The sequence below is a fragment of the Aphis gossypii genome, unplaced genomic scaffold, assembly GCF_020184175.1.
Source record: "Aphis gossypii isolate Hap1 unplaced genomic scaffold, ASM2018417v2 Contig00452, whole genome shotgun sequence".
Lineage (NCBI taxonomy): Eukaryota > Metazoa > Arthropoda > Insecta > Hemiptera > Aphididae > Aphis > Aphis gossypii.
The window spans coordinates 53,411-70,808 of NW_026083111.1; the positions used below are offsets into that span (position 1 = coordinate 53,411).

General features: G+C 37.7%; 2 protein-coding genes, 1 long non-coding RNA gene and 1 pseudogene across 3 annotated transcripts; 1 reads left to right on the forward strand and 3 right to left on the reverse strand.

Annotated features, from left to right (window-relative positions):
• The first annotated feature begins 4,654 nt into the window (after positions 1 to 4,654).
• On the forward strand, positions 4,655 to 5,512 carry LOC126554221 (uncharacterized). The gene is made up of 3 exons (XR_007606635.1): positions 4,655 to 4,883; positions 5,007 to 5,124; positions 5,265 to 5,512. It is a non-coding gene; the product is annotated as an uncharacterized LOC126554221 (long non-coding RNA).
• A 616-nt stretch (positions 5,513 to 6,128) lies between these two features.
• LOC126554229 (uncharacterized) lies at positions 6,129 to 8,482 on the reverse strand. Its single transcript, XM_050209322.1, has 5 exons — positions 7,876 to 8,482; positions 7,494 to 7,816; positions 7,294 to 7,426; positions 6,914 to 7,195; positions 6,129 to 6,848 (listed from the first exon to the last, which is right to left on the reverse strand). Exons 1-3 carry the CDS (start codon positions 8,471 to 8,473, stop codon positions 7,301 to 7,303), a joined length of 1,047 nt encoding a protein of 348 aa, XP_050065279.1. The 5' UTR covers positions 8,474 to 8,482; the 3' UTR covers positions 6,129 to 6,848; positions 6,914 to 7,195; positions 7,294 to 7,300.
• A 35-nt stretch (positions 8,483 to 8,517) lies between these two features.
• LOC126554231 (uncharacterized) lies at positions 8,518 to 11,415 on the reverse strand (annotated as a pseudogene).
• A 217-nt stretch (positions 11,416 to 11,632) lies between these two features.
• Positions 11,633 to 17,104, reverse strand: LOC126554230 (probable serine/threonine-protein kinase cdc7). Its single transcript, XM_050209323.1, has 2 exons — positions 16,252 to 17,104; positions 11,633 to 11,701 (listed from the first exon to the last, which is right to left on the reverse strand). Exon 1 carries the CDS (start codon positions 17,073 to 17,075, stop codon positions 16,329 to 16,331), a length of 747 nt encoding a protein of 248 aa, XP_050065280.1. The 5' UTR covers positions 17,076 to 17,104; the 3' UTR covers positions 11,633 to 11,701; positions 16,252 to 16,328.
• Between the last annotated feature and the right edge of the window lie 294 nt (positions 17,105 to 17,398).

A 17,398-nucleotide genomic window follows, 5' to 3' on the forward strand; every position in this document is an offset into this window, starting at 1 on the left:
TAAATGCACAGATGTGCCGACGTCCGATCTAATACCGCGTATCGTTCTAACGATGTTAGCAACGCCGCCGGCCAAGGTGCCGAGCGCCGAGAGCCCCGCCAACACCGGGATTAAAGTTAAAGAGCCCCCCGTTTTCGGAACTCTGATGACGCGAGGCGGTTTATTTTTATTTATATTTTTCGATCGGCTCCCCGAAGCAGACTTTACATGTTTTCGCGCGACAAGGACAGTCGATTTTATTAAACTATTCATATTCGGTGTTCCCGAACACGATTTTAACGATTTTTAACGCTTTTTTACACGGCCCGACTATACTAGAGAACCCGCAGCCACTACCGATTTTTCGTTTAGCTTTCATACCCGTAGTTACAAACCACGCGGCGGCTTTTTCTTTAAAATCGGCTTCTTTTGTCACCGCTCTGCTCCAAGCACGTTCTTCCAATACACTGTCGGCCGCACTGCGATCGGTCAAAGAATTACTTTTATCGTAAGCTATATCGTGTTCCCTGCACGCCGAATCCAAACCGTTTATTCCCGGCTGTGTGAGTCTTTTTTTTAAATTAGTCCCCGGCCCGCAGTACTGATAACCGGGCAGATGTAATTCAAACGGTAGACTATTTATTACGGTGTTCAGTAGACCTGCACCGCTATTGGACTTGTACTTCGAACGCGATAACATTATATGAGCACGTCGCTCGAACGTCACGCGTATTTATACAATGCGGTTTGTCGACCAAGTGATAAAGCTCAGAGTCGACAATATCGATCCGCTATCGTTATGTAATAACAGAGCTGCACCGCGCGCCCCGAGACATGGACCGCTGTTTCCGAACACAATACGCTCGCTGATCGTAGGCCCGTCCGGATGCGGTAAAACAAATCTTATTTTCACGCTTTTGGTTCACGAGAACGGGATTAAATTTGAAAATGTATATATTTATTCAAAAACACTAGATCAAGCTAAATATGTAATGCTCGATAAAATTTTGAGCGGTGTTCCGGGCGTTAAATCATATAAATTCAGCGAGAACGAAACTGTTATTCAGCCGGAAAAAGCTCTACCTAACTCAGTTTTTCTTTTTGATGATATCATAACTAATAATCATAACATCGTCCGCTAATATTTTACCCGTTCAAGACAACATCTTATAGATGTGTGTTACTTGGCACAATCGTATTCACGCGTCCCGAAACAATTGATCCGCGACAACGCTAATTTTATAGTGCTTTTCAAACAAGACGAAATGAATTCAAAACACGTCTACGACGAGCATTGCTCGGGCGATATAAAATACTCAGAGTTTAAAGATTTTTGCATGACGTGCTGGCGAGGCGGGCGATTTTAATTCGTCGTTATCAGTAGTGAAAACGCGCGTGATGATGGTCGTTACAGGCACGGCTTCGACAAGTACGTCATTATATAAAAAGACGGCGAGCTCAAATTTGCTACATTAACTCGGGATCATGGATAAGGAGAACAACTCAACAGCATCATCGCCTACGATATTGACGGATATAATTCAAGCGAGGGCGAATATAAAACAAAAATATAACGCGTTAAAAACGGGCAGGTTTGAAACGGATGCGTTAATAAATAACACATTTGGCTCCATTATCGAGCTTCTGAACGAGATACATTCGAATAACAAGAGGAAACCTTTCCGGGCCGTATCGTCGCCGCTCGCATCGTTACCGTCGAGGGCGGCGTCGCCATTGCCAGATGCGGATTCTATTGTGAATCGTTCCCCGCCCCAACAGACCTCGCCTACAGCGTATGTAGATTTGAATGCACGTTTCGGTCCTTGGACAAAACCGGTGTTGGACCGAATATACGGTCCAAGAAAATTATCTAACGACGCGTTCGAATTGGGCGGAAAAGAAATACAATTTTTCGATAACGTGATACGCATAGAAGGCGATACACGTACATACCCGGTAACGGCGGGACTTATCGATTTGTTATTCCTTAAATCCCCCGAGTCGGGGAAATAAACACAGGCGGATTTAAATGCGTATAAACTGATCTTAATTCAGACATCGGCGCACAGGACGTTGAACGTATTCGTAAATCTAAAGGACCTAAATTTGGAATAATATCAAATTTGTTTTCGAGAAAAAATAATATTTTAACGGGTGCGGGTATTAATATACGATTACAAAAACACAATATCACTTATTGGAACGATCCTAACGAGTTGGTCGATAGACTGCGTCTATTGTATTCGTCTCTCGCTGCGGGCAACACGGCAGTTCGTAACGAGATAATATCGATTTGCGAAGAATTAGTCGAGGCTAAAGTATTGAAAAAAATACTAATGTCTAAGCGGGCGATTGCGACGGAACTTCACGCGTCGGCCAGAAGGAGCTATCCGCGACGTCGAGTCATTGTTTACGGTAAAAACGATTTATTCCAAGCAGACCTCGTCGACATGCAACAATATTCTGCCGTGAATAAATCGTATAACTATATACTGTTCATTATTGATTGTTTTACTAAACGTTTATTTTACGCGCCCTTGAAGATCAAAAAGGATGAGGAAGTCACTGCAGCAGCTAATTTTCGCACAGAGCAGACCTAATCTATTACACGTTGATCAGGGCCGCGAATTTTACAATAAAAATGTTGAAGCTCTAGTAAAAAAGCACAATATAAAAATGTATAGTACTTTCAGCGTGCTTAAAGCATCGATAATAGAAAGGGTCAATCGCACGATTAAAGCTCGTATGTTTAAAGAATTCACTAGCAGAGGTTCACACGTTTGGATCACGATTTTACCCGCTTTAGTAGACGGTTATAATAATTCAATGCATAGAATGATCGGTATGACGCCGATGAAGGCCGACGCTCACCCATCACGGGTAAAACTAAAATACGATGTTGAAAAAACGGGGAAAATAAAATTTAGCGTCGGTGACAAAGTCCGCATTAGCGTGTACAAGGGTGTTTTCACCAAAGGATATTTACCCAATTGGTCTACGGAAATATTTACTATTATTAAAGTGAATAAGTCTACGCCGGCAACATTTATCCTTGAAGATTATACGGGGAGCCCGATCGCCGGCGGTTTTTACGCTGAAGAAATACGCAGGACAATGTACTCCGACGATTATGTGGTGAAAAAAGTAATTCGCACAAAGGGTCATCGTGTTTTCGTTCGATGGTTAGGCTTTTCGGACGAACATAATAGTTGGATAAATAAGGCCGATTTAAAAATATAAGCACAGTTACCGCGGTACGATGGACGCGTTTGGAGGTTCACCGACCAGTCGGTTGAATAAAATAATCGCGGATATAGAGGAAAAATACGAAAAAGAGCTCGCCTTACACGTCGATTTAATCGAGATAATCGATGGTAAAATAACGGTACTCGGCGGAAATTTTACAAAAGAGCTAGCTATACATAGTAATATAATTTACACAAACGTGGAAAAAATCTCGGCACTTGTACCGTATATGGATAAATATTTTTCGGAAAACGAAAATAAAATTAAATCTTTTATAGAATCCATAGACAGTATAAATAAAAATATTAAAGATTTGAAAACTGACTTGACTCACGCATACACCAGGATAGTTATACTCGAGGATAGAATCGATGGATATCATATATATTTATATATATATTATAATATAGCTCTTGCAATAGCAAGAATTATGACTTCGGCTATTCTGGATATCCAGTGCATACTTGGTCCCCACTCAAAGTACATGATAAAAGAAAAGTCTATAGTAGACTTGGACGGGTGGGCTAGCCAACATTGGATTTTTAAACATATTAGAACACGCGAAAATACGCCAAAATTCAATGCTGTCAACATGTAGTTGTATCGCAATTACCATCAACTGTCACCGGTTTGCGGGGACGTCCAATATTCGGAAATAGGAAAGATTTTAACATCACTACATTTCGATTGCATTTACGTGAAAGGCGAAGAAAAACGGCAGATCATTCAAGACTTCATTCCCAATGTCAAAATCATCGAGATGGGCACAGATTTGGGCTGTCCGCGTCTCGACCAGCTACATGCGGGGCCGGGAAAAAATATACAACCGTGCTATTTATACCATATGAATTTAGATAGCACGCAATGTACATATATCGAGTTTTCGCATTGCTTAAATGGTTAAAATAATATGTAAAAATAATGTGTTATATTATTTAATTTTTGTATATAATATTTCTGAAATATATGTATATTATATTATATAATTGTGTAAAGAGTTTTATTACGCATATATCTGGTGCGTGTGTATAACATGTCTACTCCACATCTGGGATTGACGGTTGGTCAGCGTTACACAAACGACCTCACATTCCATAACACGATTTTTAAAAATAATTTGTAAATAATATATTTCATTTCTGTATACACGATATTATTATATAGTCTCCTGCAAATAGATATACATATATATCATATATATATCTCCTGTACAAATATTAATATATTCACCACAAAGATATATACATTCATCCACATGATACTACCATATACATTATGCCATTATGTACACAAATACGTACATCCATCTGGCACCCGCGGTGTGTAAAATACCATCATCTGGCGGCGAAGGTCAACCCGTCATTCGCTTGTGATCGAAGCGACACATTCCGATTACAACGCGCAGGATCCGCTAAGCGGATGGCCTTTTCGTCCGTAATATGCGCATATGCGTTTATCAATCGATGTATCCGCTCGATATTGTACACGTCGATAGATTATGGTGGGGATGTCTGCTGATAATAATTTTAGACGAGCGGGCATCGGTCAGTGAATATTAAATCAGTCGTATTTTCTCAACTATCCGAAGCAGTCATCTCTTCATATTATCGTCCATCTACACTACAGTCTAGATTTTACAACATCTCCGTTCAAATACAGTGAGTTTTGTTTAATAAAAAATAATATTATTATTATATGCAATCGAGTGTAATGTCTATAATTTTTAAAATATCATTCGTTTGTATATATTATATGAAACTAACAGGAGTTATATTTTTCAGTTCTGAATTCATTCTCTCACCACATTCAACAACGTCAATATCCGCAACTATACGATCTACTAAAAATACAAGTGACTTCGGTTCCGTACATTCATCAGATAAATACCGTGAACTTAAAGTGCGTTAATTTTAAGTCGAATAAAATAATTAATATTTTTTTAAAAATAATAAAAATATCTATTCATGCATAACGACATGCGCATACACACGCGTTTACCAAATTTATTTTTATCTAACATTTACTGTTTCTGTTCTCAGTACGATTATGGCATTTTTACAATCGCTAAAGGCTCAATTGAACTCCGTCAACCTTTCTGTCGGGGAACTACGCAAAGACGTTCGTTACCCCATACGGTCGATGAGAAATGTCGAGACGAAATTTGGTACTGCAGTGTCTTGCATATTATCGGACCCCGATGGCGCCGGTTCAATAAATATATTTCTACCCAAGGCGATCCGGATGAACGATGTGGATATTGAAACATATAATTTAGGAGTTGTACCTCCTGTTAGTCTCATTTATAAGGGATTGAATAGAAGGAGCTTTATCGTAGATTTTGAATGAAATCTATAATCGAAATCCTCTATGAACGGTTATCGATAATTTCTATTATTATTATTTAATTGTTTTATTATTTTTAATAAAAAAAAAAAATTGTAAGTTTATTCTTATTTATATTTTATCTCAACACTATAATGATAATAATTTATTCGTAATAGTATAAAAGTTTAGTTATAGGTTTCGATATTTCTTAATATGTATATCTTAACATGTATTTATACGCATTTAGGAGTTGTATAATATAATTATATATATTTAGCGTGTTGAATACTTATTCTAGCAAAGATGAGATGGTTAAAAAAAAAAAATATTTTCTTTAATATTATATATATATAAAAGGTTTATATTATTTAAATACTCGTTTAATGAGGCGTAAAATATGGGGCGTAATCTTAATAAAATAATAATAATAATAATTAAAAACGAGATTAATGTTATTAAAAAAAAAAAAAAACGGTGTTTAATATATTTTAACATCTTACATATACAATACATTTTTATACATTTAAATACACAATTTCACAATTATACTATATAATATACAAGTATTTTAACAGGCTATATATAATAAATATGTGATAATTTAACAATAATAAAAATAATAACAACAATAATAATAATTAATTAATTCGCTAGATAATGGCCGTGCGCCAGAGCCGCGATATTATCCGGTAACACGATTCGCTTATCGTCGGCCCTGTTTAAGACGAGCTTCATAGTCCTAATAGTCCTCACTTCGTGTTTAAACGACCGTATAGAGACATTTTCTCTATACGGCGTGAAAGGCGTGTTGCTATAGCAAAGCGATGGATGCGCGAGTGGTGACGGCGGAGACGTGGCAGACGTGCAGGAGGCGATCCGGTGTATTTAGGTGACAGTTTTCAGCGCGGACTCGGCTGCGATCATTTTCCCCGTGTCAGAGTCTAATTCGTCTTCGGACTCGTCGGATCCCGCCTCGTCGTCCACGTCGGCGAATAAGCATCGCTTGTGTTCGGCGAGCGTGAGGTGATTACGAATCACTTGTCTCATAACACCTTTCGCGCGAATGCTGACGTCCTGTTCCACGTCGTAGGCATAGGATTTAGCACGCAGAGCTACAAACTCATAGACTGTACTTAAACCGCATTCGAATTTAAAAAGACCTGGGACACGTTTCCGAACGGCTGTATAACACTTGTGATCGCCCGGCAAATTGGATGTATCCATAAAACGCATGAGATTAGGATTGGTGATAAGGTCGTCGTAAAAATTATTTGTTGTCACACGGTAGAATAGTGAATCTGAAACACATACAATAATAATATAACATATATTTTTTTCTAGACTGCATATATTGTATACGTACCGGTATCGGTATACAACAATTTAATCCTATTTCCATAATGACGCTTCATGACGTCATAATGAAATCCGTACATTAAAACTTTACTAAGTTCTAGTACGGTAAATCCTATGTAGATAGGATTGCAGAAATCCACTTCTTTGCCGTGTTGGGTGACCACCGAGAGATTTTCATTGTAAGTCGTACAATATTTGAACGTCGGTCGATTTATGAGTTTCCGCATTCTTTGCGGACACGAAACCAGTTCTAAGTCGAATCGGCGACACATGTTCTCCATAGTTTTCCCTATATATACACACACAGTAGACGTTATGTAAAGTTTAAGTAGTTCAAAGTTCGAAAAAAATATTTTAAAATAATAATAATATTTATAAATAACATACCGAACACCTAATTGTTTAAATCTTTAAAAAACTTTTCTTCGAATTTGTTGGTCGCCCGCTTACGTAATTCCGTGTTTAGATTTATGTATGGGGCCAGCCATGGGGATTGTCGGAATTCCAATACTCGATGCGTCTGAAAAGTACGAAAAAAGTAATAAGATGCGTATACACATAATAATAATGATAATATTAATAATCACTTTTTCTACTACGACGCCGTGGGCCATGGCTTGTTGTAAATTCATATAATGAACTACGTAGTGTTCTTTTCGCAGAAATGTCACCATCAACTTTCGCACAGTGGATCCGCGTGGTATGCTAACGTGCGGTAGTAACGGCATATCGTTGTGGGCGTCTTGTAGGTGTTGAGGATACGAGATGTCGACTTCGTAAATTCTACCCACATCGTCCGTCTCGCGCATCCACTGTAGCTGGTCAAGTGCAACTTCCGGGTTCCCCGGGTACCACGAAAAATCGCTAATCGGCATATATTTGCACATCCCAAAACCATACAAATTATTTGCTAGAGGGGAAAAATTGGTTAATATACACGCAAATATATAATTTATATTTTATAATCACCATCTAAGTATATGAGCGACGTTTTAGGTTCGTCGGCATTGTATCCAGGCGTCTCGAGATTGTTGGCGCGCGCGTGGCGCTTGCTCGCCTGCACCAGACCACCGCGTGTACCAGACTCCCAAAACAAAACTTTCTCGAAATCAGTTAAAAGTTGAAGTTGAACTTTCGTGAACTTTAACATGCAGTCAAAACTGAATCCAGGCAACGTGTAGTATTGAGCAGGGTCCAAGTGATACGTGGTCATGCATATATCCCTGAAATTCTCGAACACGTCGGCGCTTAACAACACGTCGACTTTAAGGTATAAATCACTATAAGCGCCGAGTGAGGTGCAGCCGAAATGATTCCAGACCCTGGTCGCGTGACTATAATCCTCGTCGCTCACGTGCGTTTCCGTCAACGCGCTGTAGAATTGGAACTTATCCGGTAGCGACGTAGCGTCCAATTTATCCCACGAATCTGTATATTCATACGGATATACGCCTTTCCGCGTGACCAACTCCATCTCCGACGGGGCGAACACTTTCGTGACTTCGCGAAACTTATCAAAGTTCGCGGAGGTGAGGTTCTCCGCCAAGTGCGCCAAGCTCGACGCCATAAACCTGCATGTATCTACAAACCTGACGGAGAACGTGTTGTTTATATACTTCGAAAACGAAATATATTTCTCCTCGGTGTTTGCGATAACAGATATTCGGTTAGTGTCGCCGTCGTTCGCTAAATTTGTCACGATGAAATGCGCGTCGTAGTTAGACAGATTGTGTAGGAAGCAAGGTACGAATTTTGGTGTTTTTAACTTAAGATTGCACGTGTTACATAACGTTTTTAAAAAACGTCCAGACAAGTGGTCGTGGTGTGCAGTTTTACAGGTGCGTTAGCTAAACGCACAACTGCACAAGTCACTCGTAATCTTTCCGTCATGCACACGACAATCCTCAACACTCATAATAATCAGCACATTGACTTCCTTATACAATCGGGCTATTTTATCAGCTACATTGAGAACGTCACGGACGAAACGCTTGGCCACATCGTCCTCGGTCGCCGAGCCACGGAAAATGACAGGAGCCCTCGGTATGTCAAACTGGTCAAACAACTCTATTGGTACTCCCTCCGCTACAACAACATGGTACCCGTAGCTCATGGGGTGGTGAGTGTGTATCGCCGTTGTATTGACACCTTGTTTTCGGTCCGTTTTCAGGAGTAAGGCTTCGAAGTCGGCATACACTACGAATGGTAGCCGTTCCGTTTTACACCACGCCTCCAATTCCAGAGTATCCCCCTCTTTCGGCATCAAAGGTACAACCGGTTTGTGCGCGCCGCACAGTAAACGGTGTTGGGCCAGCGCTCGCTTTCCGTGTAATTTATATTTAAATGGACGATCTTCGAAACTGGCAAATCACCGTTTGCAGTAAAATAATCGATGTTGGTGATTATTTTTTTGCGGGCTGGCTAGCCGCGAAAAATTCGAAATGAACGCATAATGGTTGTCACCATCCTTCCCGGTCATTAAGAGCAGGTCGAAATGATCTGGCTTTTCTTCATCAGCGATGTGCAGCGAGTACGCGACAGATTGCGTGGACGACTTTTTATTTTTTTATTTTATTTTTTTATTATTATTATGTTTCCGCTATTTCTCACGCCGTATAAATTGACGCTCGTCCCAGGGTTAGACTTTTCAAATAACTTTATCTCCGACACATGGGTGGGGGTCGATAAATCAGAAAAGTCATATCGGTGTTCCTTCCCTCGTATAATTAGCGCCTACTACCGCGCGATTGTCATGTGCTACGTGTTTGGCGAGGATCGCCCACTTAAAACATTGCCGGTCAATATTTTGAGGGTTGATAACGGCCTTCCGGTTCAGAATACTTTCCGGCAACGGTAAGTACGACAATCCCTTCATAGGTGTATACTCGTACACACCCAAGAGCAATCCGTCGATACACGATAAGGTGGACCCGCTGTATTTCCCAGCGTACGAATCTTCTTCGGCCTGCAGCGATGCGAAATCGCGATCCACCAAACTCTCGACATTGCTGTGCGCATAGAGTTCGCGGGCCGAAGTTTTAAACGCGAGATTTTGAGCAGAATTGTCCAAGTTTGGTATTACGTATGTGGCCTCTAATTTAAGATTGTATTTAATAGGGTTAATACGCACGCACTCGCGTAATTTTGCGATTAATTCGGACTCTATCGAATTGAGGAACGCACGATAACTGGCTACGTTATCAACGTTCTTCCTAAAATACCATACGATCGCCCGTTTATGCGATGACTCGATCTCGATAAAGCCCGGCGTATTAACGTTTTGCATACGCGCCTTTTACGTTTGATGTTTTTACTAGTATTTTCCGTATGAGACTCGCCTTCCTCGACGGACGGTGGTGAAAGTGAAAGTTGTAGTGCGGTGGTCGCGGGGACCTTGCGACTATTCCGCCGATGATAGCCTGTGCGGGTGGTGGGGAAACGATAACCGGTGTGTGGGGGGACGATGAAGATGAGGCTTGAGGCGGGGGAATAGATGTGTCCGCACAGCGGCGGCTAGTCGAGATGTCCGCCGGAGTCGAAACATCTGATGGGCGTACGGGGTAGTGGCGGGGGGTGCCCAGTTTATGAATGATGCGCGACCTAACATACATTATTAATATTAAAATAGCTACATTATTATTATTATTATTATTTATATGAGAAAAAATTATTTACCCATTGAACCACCTACTCGTACAGCGCTGTGAAATTCGGGAGTGTTTTTAACGATCTCTATTTAAAAAATAATTTATTTAATAACCCTGATCTAAGCAAATCATCTATGTGTATATTACGGAACACTATCGATTAATATTCAATGTATTTACTATGACAATTTTTACATGGATGCTGAGTTTGTCTCGGCTGGTGAATATCTTGAGGCATATTCCAAACGAAATCACCGATCCATCATGAGTTTTGACATGTCTGTTCAAACCACACTTATGAGCGTACACTTTTCCACAGGACGTACAGTTAAACATTTTCGAGAATGTAATACAAACAACGTTTTAAAATAATAATAAAATGTAGACGAGACGATGAATATACGCAAGAACGTCGAACGTGTTTAAACTCTGTAGACCGTCTGATCTGTATACGTCGGGACCGTTGGCATTTCGATTCAATAACTAATCGACCGCTAAGAAAAACCAGCGCTATGTTTCGGGCTATATTATACGAAGAGTATAATATGTTATATATATAAATTACACACGAAATATGCGCGTCGTGCAAGATGTGTTAACAATGACACTGGTGGCGACATCATACCACACATCTGTATGGTCAACCACGACGCGACGGCGGCGGCGGCGGTTATCTGATAACGAGGAATAACTGCTCAACATTGAATTTCCTATTCAAATATTTTAATTCATATTATTTTTGTTACTATTATTATTATTGACGCGTATACACCACGCGCGAACTATTACCATGTATACAGTCGTCAATCGTCAGTTACTGTGAGACCTTTACACTGGCCGCAAGTGTCTTATTCGCGTTCAGACAGCTAAAATGAATTTATTAAAATGTTCGACTGATTGCCGATCACTAGTGCGTTTGGTAAACGAGAACTCGAATCCGGAGTACCCCGAGTATTCAAGCTTTTTACCGAGACTGAAAACATTCGGTTCATATCCAACGCGATCACGTCAAGATAAATATTCGTTAGCCGAATGCGGGTTCACTTATACCGGAGCTGACGACTTGGTTCAATGTCACAACTGCGGCATTTTGTTGGGAAAATGGGAGGAAAATGATGAAGTTTGGCAGCAACACTCTATGCATAATCCTGAATGCATATTTGTATTATTATATAAAGGCGCTCAATTTAAAACGAATGTTCAAAATGAATTTAATGACATTCGTAATAATCGCGGTAATAGTAATGATCAAGTCCATAGATGTAAAACGGAATCGTATGATGTCGTCGGATAACATGTAGATTATTCATGCCGGTTATAACACGATAACCTGTATATTTTTATTGAATAAACATCTAATTATATTAAACGATTCCATAGTGTTCGTATTTAACTCCGTATCCTACTAAAAGTATGCATGTATGTACATGTTTTACACATTTATGTACATGTTTTATACGCGAATGTATGTGTTTTACACATTTATGTATATGTTTTATACGTATATGTATATATTTTGTATGTAAATGTATATATTTTATACGCGAATGTATATGTTTTACACATTTATGTATATGTTTTATACGTGAATGTATATGTTTTTATACGTATATGTATATGTTTTACACATTTATGTATATGTTTTATACGTGTATCTATATGTTTTATACGTGTGTGTACTCACGGCGCTCGTGGTACAAGTGGCGGGGGGATAACGTAATAACATGGAGATATCGTACGGATGCGAGGCGAAAAAACCGCGTCAGTCCCATGTACGGATAGATGTCGCCACCGTCGAAGATAACATGATAGCATGATAACACATATCGTATTTAGCAGCTGATACGGGGCGGAAGAACCGCGTCAGCCAAATGTACGGACAGATGGCACAACCGTCGACGACGGCGAAAATAGGACATGATAATAGTGTGATGGGCGGGGCGACGGTGACGCGGTATGGGCGGCGGTGCTCCGATTACGTAGTGTATGGGGGTGGGGGAGGGGCTCAAGGGTCTTGTGACGTAGAGTGGATCGGTATTGGCGGGGGGTGGGTGGAGGGAGTAATGATTCGGATGGTTAGGGTGGGACATGGTGGGTCGGGTGTGAAGCGGCTGGTCTTGTGACGTAGGGTGGGTCGGTATAGGCGGGGGGTGGGTGGAGGAGTAATGATTTGGGGGGTTAGGGTGGGACATGGTGGGTCGGCTGGGAGGGCGGGGGATGAAGCGGGGGGTATCCAGTACCACCTTTTCCTACTACTCGTATAAAGGCCGAAAATAATAATTATAACTCAGGTGAACAGAACATAAATAATAATAAAATTGAAAACCATTTAAAAGGAACTATAAAAAATAAATTAAATAAAAAAATGTCCTTTAATCAATTAATGCACAAACCTGATATATTCTCGGTAAAAGAAAACGAGGACATCGATAAATTCATAAAAAAGTTTGAACTTATATCGGTCGTAAACGACTGGGATGACAAAGACAAATTAATTATTTCACAATTATACCTAAAAGACTCAGCAGAAGATTTTTTTGAACAATTAAAATTAAAAAACGAAAATATAACATGGAACGAAGTCAAAAATGAATTAATAACAGAGTTCACAATAGTAGGAAATAAACATTTATTAATGGCAAAACTGCAAAATCTTAAACTAATGAAAGGGGAAACATATAAAGAGTTTATAATTAATATAACAGGAATATGTTATAAAATAAATAAGAATATGACACTATGACAGAAGAAGAAATATGTGAACATATATTAAAAGGATTGCCTAAAGAAACTTTTCAATTAATAAGGTTAGCCGACAATACATCAATCGCAAGCATTAAAAAAACGTTAGAGAAACTTGAAGTGACAAATTTATTGAGATCGAACGATAAGGTAAATGGTGAGATAGAGAAGTTAACAAGAGAAATGGAGCTTTTAAAAAACCATATAAGTCAAATAAGATTGGACAGACTCAAAGTAGAAACAATAATTTTCAGAATGTAGGGGGAGCTAACTTTAATAATGGTGCCACGCTTTATAATAGAAATCAACTATACCAGCCACTATATTTAATAATCCAGATCAATTTTATCATAATGTTCCAAGTCCAAACTTTTATCCGAATTACAATCACGCCACAAAATATAACCAGACGACAAACGCCCAATTCCCAAGACCAACATTTAATCAAAACTATAATTATAATAACCAATTACCCACACACAACTACCGACACAAATTAACCAGGGAATAATGCCCCCAACCAACTATACATATGGAAATCAATACAGTCCTCCGACATGCTTTCAGTGTGGGATGTCAGGACACATAAAAAGAAATTGTACTAGATTTTTACAAAAAAACTGATAGTTCCGCAGATATCTGGGTCTGCACAGGAATATTCACACAATACCAGAAACATGTCACTTAATAACTTAAATAATACGAGCACAAACAATAGGTACCATTTATACTTATTATGATAATTATACAGAAAAAATAAAAATAGAAATAACAGGAGAAATAGATGACAAAATTACTTCATTACTATTAGATACAGGGTTGCCCCTATTATATTATTGTATTAGATACAGGGGCAAGTGTAACCGTTGTGAGCAAAAATGTTATTAAAAGTAACAAAATAACCAACGAGAGTGAACTCTACCTTAAAACGGCAAATAATACTAAACTAAACATTTTAGGAACGGCTATGGCTGAGATAAAAATAGGAACAATAGTATTAAACCACAGAATCATTATAGTAGATAATCTATGCACACCTGCAATAATAGGATTAGATATAATGAAGAAAATTAACACAATCCTAGATTTAAAAAATAATTTAATTATGTTTAACTATAAAGGAATCGAAACAAAATTAAAAATGGAACAGGAAACCCAAATACAGCACGTTTCCCACGAAATATTAAATGAATATCAACAGTACTTACTAGATAATAATAAATTACAACACTTTAACAATACATATTATGAAGAAATAACTGGCGATTTGTTTAGCGATAGGTCAAGTGACGCTATCGCTCACTGCATCAGCAAATGCTTAACAATGAACCATGGTATCGCACTACAATTTCTTAACAAATTAATAATATCGATAATTTAATATTACAAAAAAAAAGAGTAACAGAAATCGCAGTTATTAAAATAGAAAAACAATGGCTGTTATATTTGATTACAAAAAACTACTATTACGAAAAATCAACATACGTTAACATATTCGCGACATTACAAAACCTGAGAACATTTTGCCTAAAACAACAAATTAAAAAATTAGCATTACCCAAAATATGTGCGGGGACCGATGGAAGGGATTGGCTTATTGTTTCTAATATGCTGAGGTTCATATTTCGAAATACTTGCATAAAAATATCTATTTATAACATAGACAAATCAATATTAAATAAATAATAATGAGAAATTATGTAAAACTGAAACTCATGGTATTTCTTCAATCTGTAGCAATTTTTTACCCACTTTACATACAACAAGAGTAGAGTTAAACAAACGATATAAAAGCTTAATATCGCTACAGACAGGTAATAGAGTAAAAAGAGGATTATTTAATCCATTTTTTAAATGGGATTTTGGAAGTGTAGGTGATGACAGTTACCAAGAACTACAAAAAACAATACAAAAAACTAATGACAATAGCGGGAGAGCAGTATCCTTATGAAAACGCAATCAAAAATAGTACAATCTACCATAAATCAAATCACAAACGTATCGTCCACATTATCCCAAAATTTTATTGAATTGCAAACTCAGTATAATCAGATAATTTCAAAAATAAATAGCAAAAATAATAAATTATTGGAAGTAGAAGTGAATCAAACATTGATAAATTATTTGTTAAATTTAAATCTATTACTAACAGAACTTTCATTTGAAACAGATGAATTAATTGACGCATTAGCATTGGCCAGACATAATATCCTACACCCGACTATATTGAACGATAATGAACTAAGAAATAATTTAGAAACTATTGAAAAAACATTCGATTCCACACAAACACTCCCAATCAACATTAATAATACAACTTCGATTGAGGTATTCTTAAAACGCTAAAATAAGTACAAAATTTGCAAATTTTCAATTATTATTTATTCTAAACTTCCCTATTTGTAATAAAGAAGAATTTGTACTTCACCGAGTATGGCCATGCCATAGAAATAACTACAACCCAATTTTTATTTATTCAACCACATAACCCATACCTATCAATCTCATTGGACAAACAAAAATTCATTTCTTAACAGAAAGTGACTATATAAACTGTAACACTCTTGGTCTTAAAATATTTTTTATTAAATAACGTTGTATACTTCAAAACATATTCAATATGTGAAATTCAACTTTTTAATTCAGATAATCAAATTAAATTACCCGAATATTGTGAGGTATGACATGGTTACTTCTATAACGCCCATTCTGAAAAATTACAACGTAATAATTGTTTTGTTTACTGGACAACAAGAAAATTGTAACAACTATGGTATACCATTGCATTCCCACTACATAAAATTCTGTGTCTATATTTTTGTTATTTATCATAACTAGTATTTTTATTTTGCCTATTGTTTGTATTAACTTCCTTATGAATGCCTCTTAAATTAATTTTTTGTGTTTCATCTATATTTAATTATCTTTGTAAACAATATATCTTAAGTATATTTACCTGACTACCTGTATCTATTAATAAATTTAACTCGTTTGTTTTGCTTGCAGGTGATATACATGTAATGTGATTCTTTTCTATAGCAGCGACGATGTGGTAACATTGTGCATTTCCTCCGCGATTATTTGGTTTATCGAACGAGTACCACGGTCCTCACCCGACACGTTCGCGTTTCCTGAATTGTTGTTTCTACTTTCATTATTACATTTTTTATAACATGCACTTATATCATGGCCACTTCGTTTACAGTATGCACACGTGGATGCACGTGCGTTATAATTTGTTGGTGGTTGAGTTAATCTATTCCGATTAGATGGACGATTATTATTACTTGATGGTTTATTTCTACATTGAGCTGCATAGTGATTACCATTACAGTTATAGCATTTAATAGGTGGTCTATTAAAATTATTTTGCTGAGTGTAATTATTTGTTCGTCCTTGATAACTTGGTTTACTAAAGTTGTTCGGTTGGAAATTCCTAATACGACTATTCGTATTATTATAATCGGGCTCATACTGGAATGCTAGACGCGAGAATGAATCAGATATAAATGCTCGATGTACCTGTTGTCGTTGTTGGTCATTTGTTCTTCGTATTTTGACTGTAAAGCGGCGTGATTGTTGTTGTTCTAATCTTCTGACTTCATTGCGTTCAGCTCGTGTATCTTCTGGCTCTTCTTGATGCAATTGCGCCATTCTGACACGTGCATCAGTATTTTGTTGCTGGATTTGTTCTTCTGTTCTTTCGGATCTGTTATTTCGCAAGTTTCGAGCTTTGCTTGTATTGCGGCTCAAATCAGCCCCTTTGCGTTTTCTTGGCATTGCTCACTGTACAAAACATCTAATATATAAAATTCTTGTGTCACAGTTTTCGTTGCCATACATATTGTTTATGCATCAAGTGTAGTAACGTTGACAATTGTACATAATGTATGTTTTGTAGGGTGAGCAATGCCAATAAAACGCAAAGGGGCTGATTAAAAGGAAAAATTGAGGATTGCATGTATTTTAGTATGTTGTATCTATTATTTTTTTTTTTTATATATATAACCAATACCTTAGCAACCATTTATAAACAATTATTTCTACCGTAAATTATCAAAATCCACTTCTATTATTTTTTTCTGGACAACCCTTATCACTTA

Excerpts from the sequence above, each read along its gene's own strand:
- LOC126554229 (XM_050209322.1), bottom strand. The coding sequence starts at position 8,473 with ATGGCGTCGAGCTTGGCGCACTTGGCGGAGAACCTCACCTCCGCGAAC. Across the intron at positions 7,817-7,875 it reads GTCGCTCATATACTTAGATG|CAAATAATTTGTATGGTTTT; the intron begins GTGATTATAAAA and ends TTTCCCCTCTAG. Across the intron at positions 7,427-7,493 it reads ACGGCGTCGTAGTAGAAAAA|ACGCATCGAGTATTGGAATT; the intron begins GTGATTATTAAT and ends CGTACTTTTCAG.
- LOC126554230 (XM_050209323.1), bottom strand. The coding sequence starts at position 17,075 with ATGCCAAGAAAACGCAAAGGGGCTGATTTGAGCCGCAATACAAGCAAA.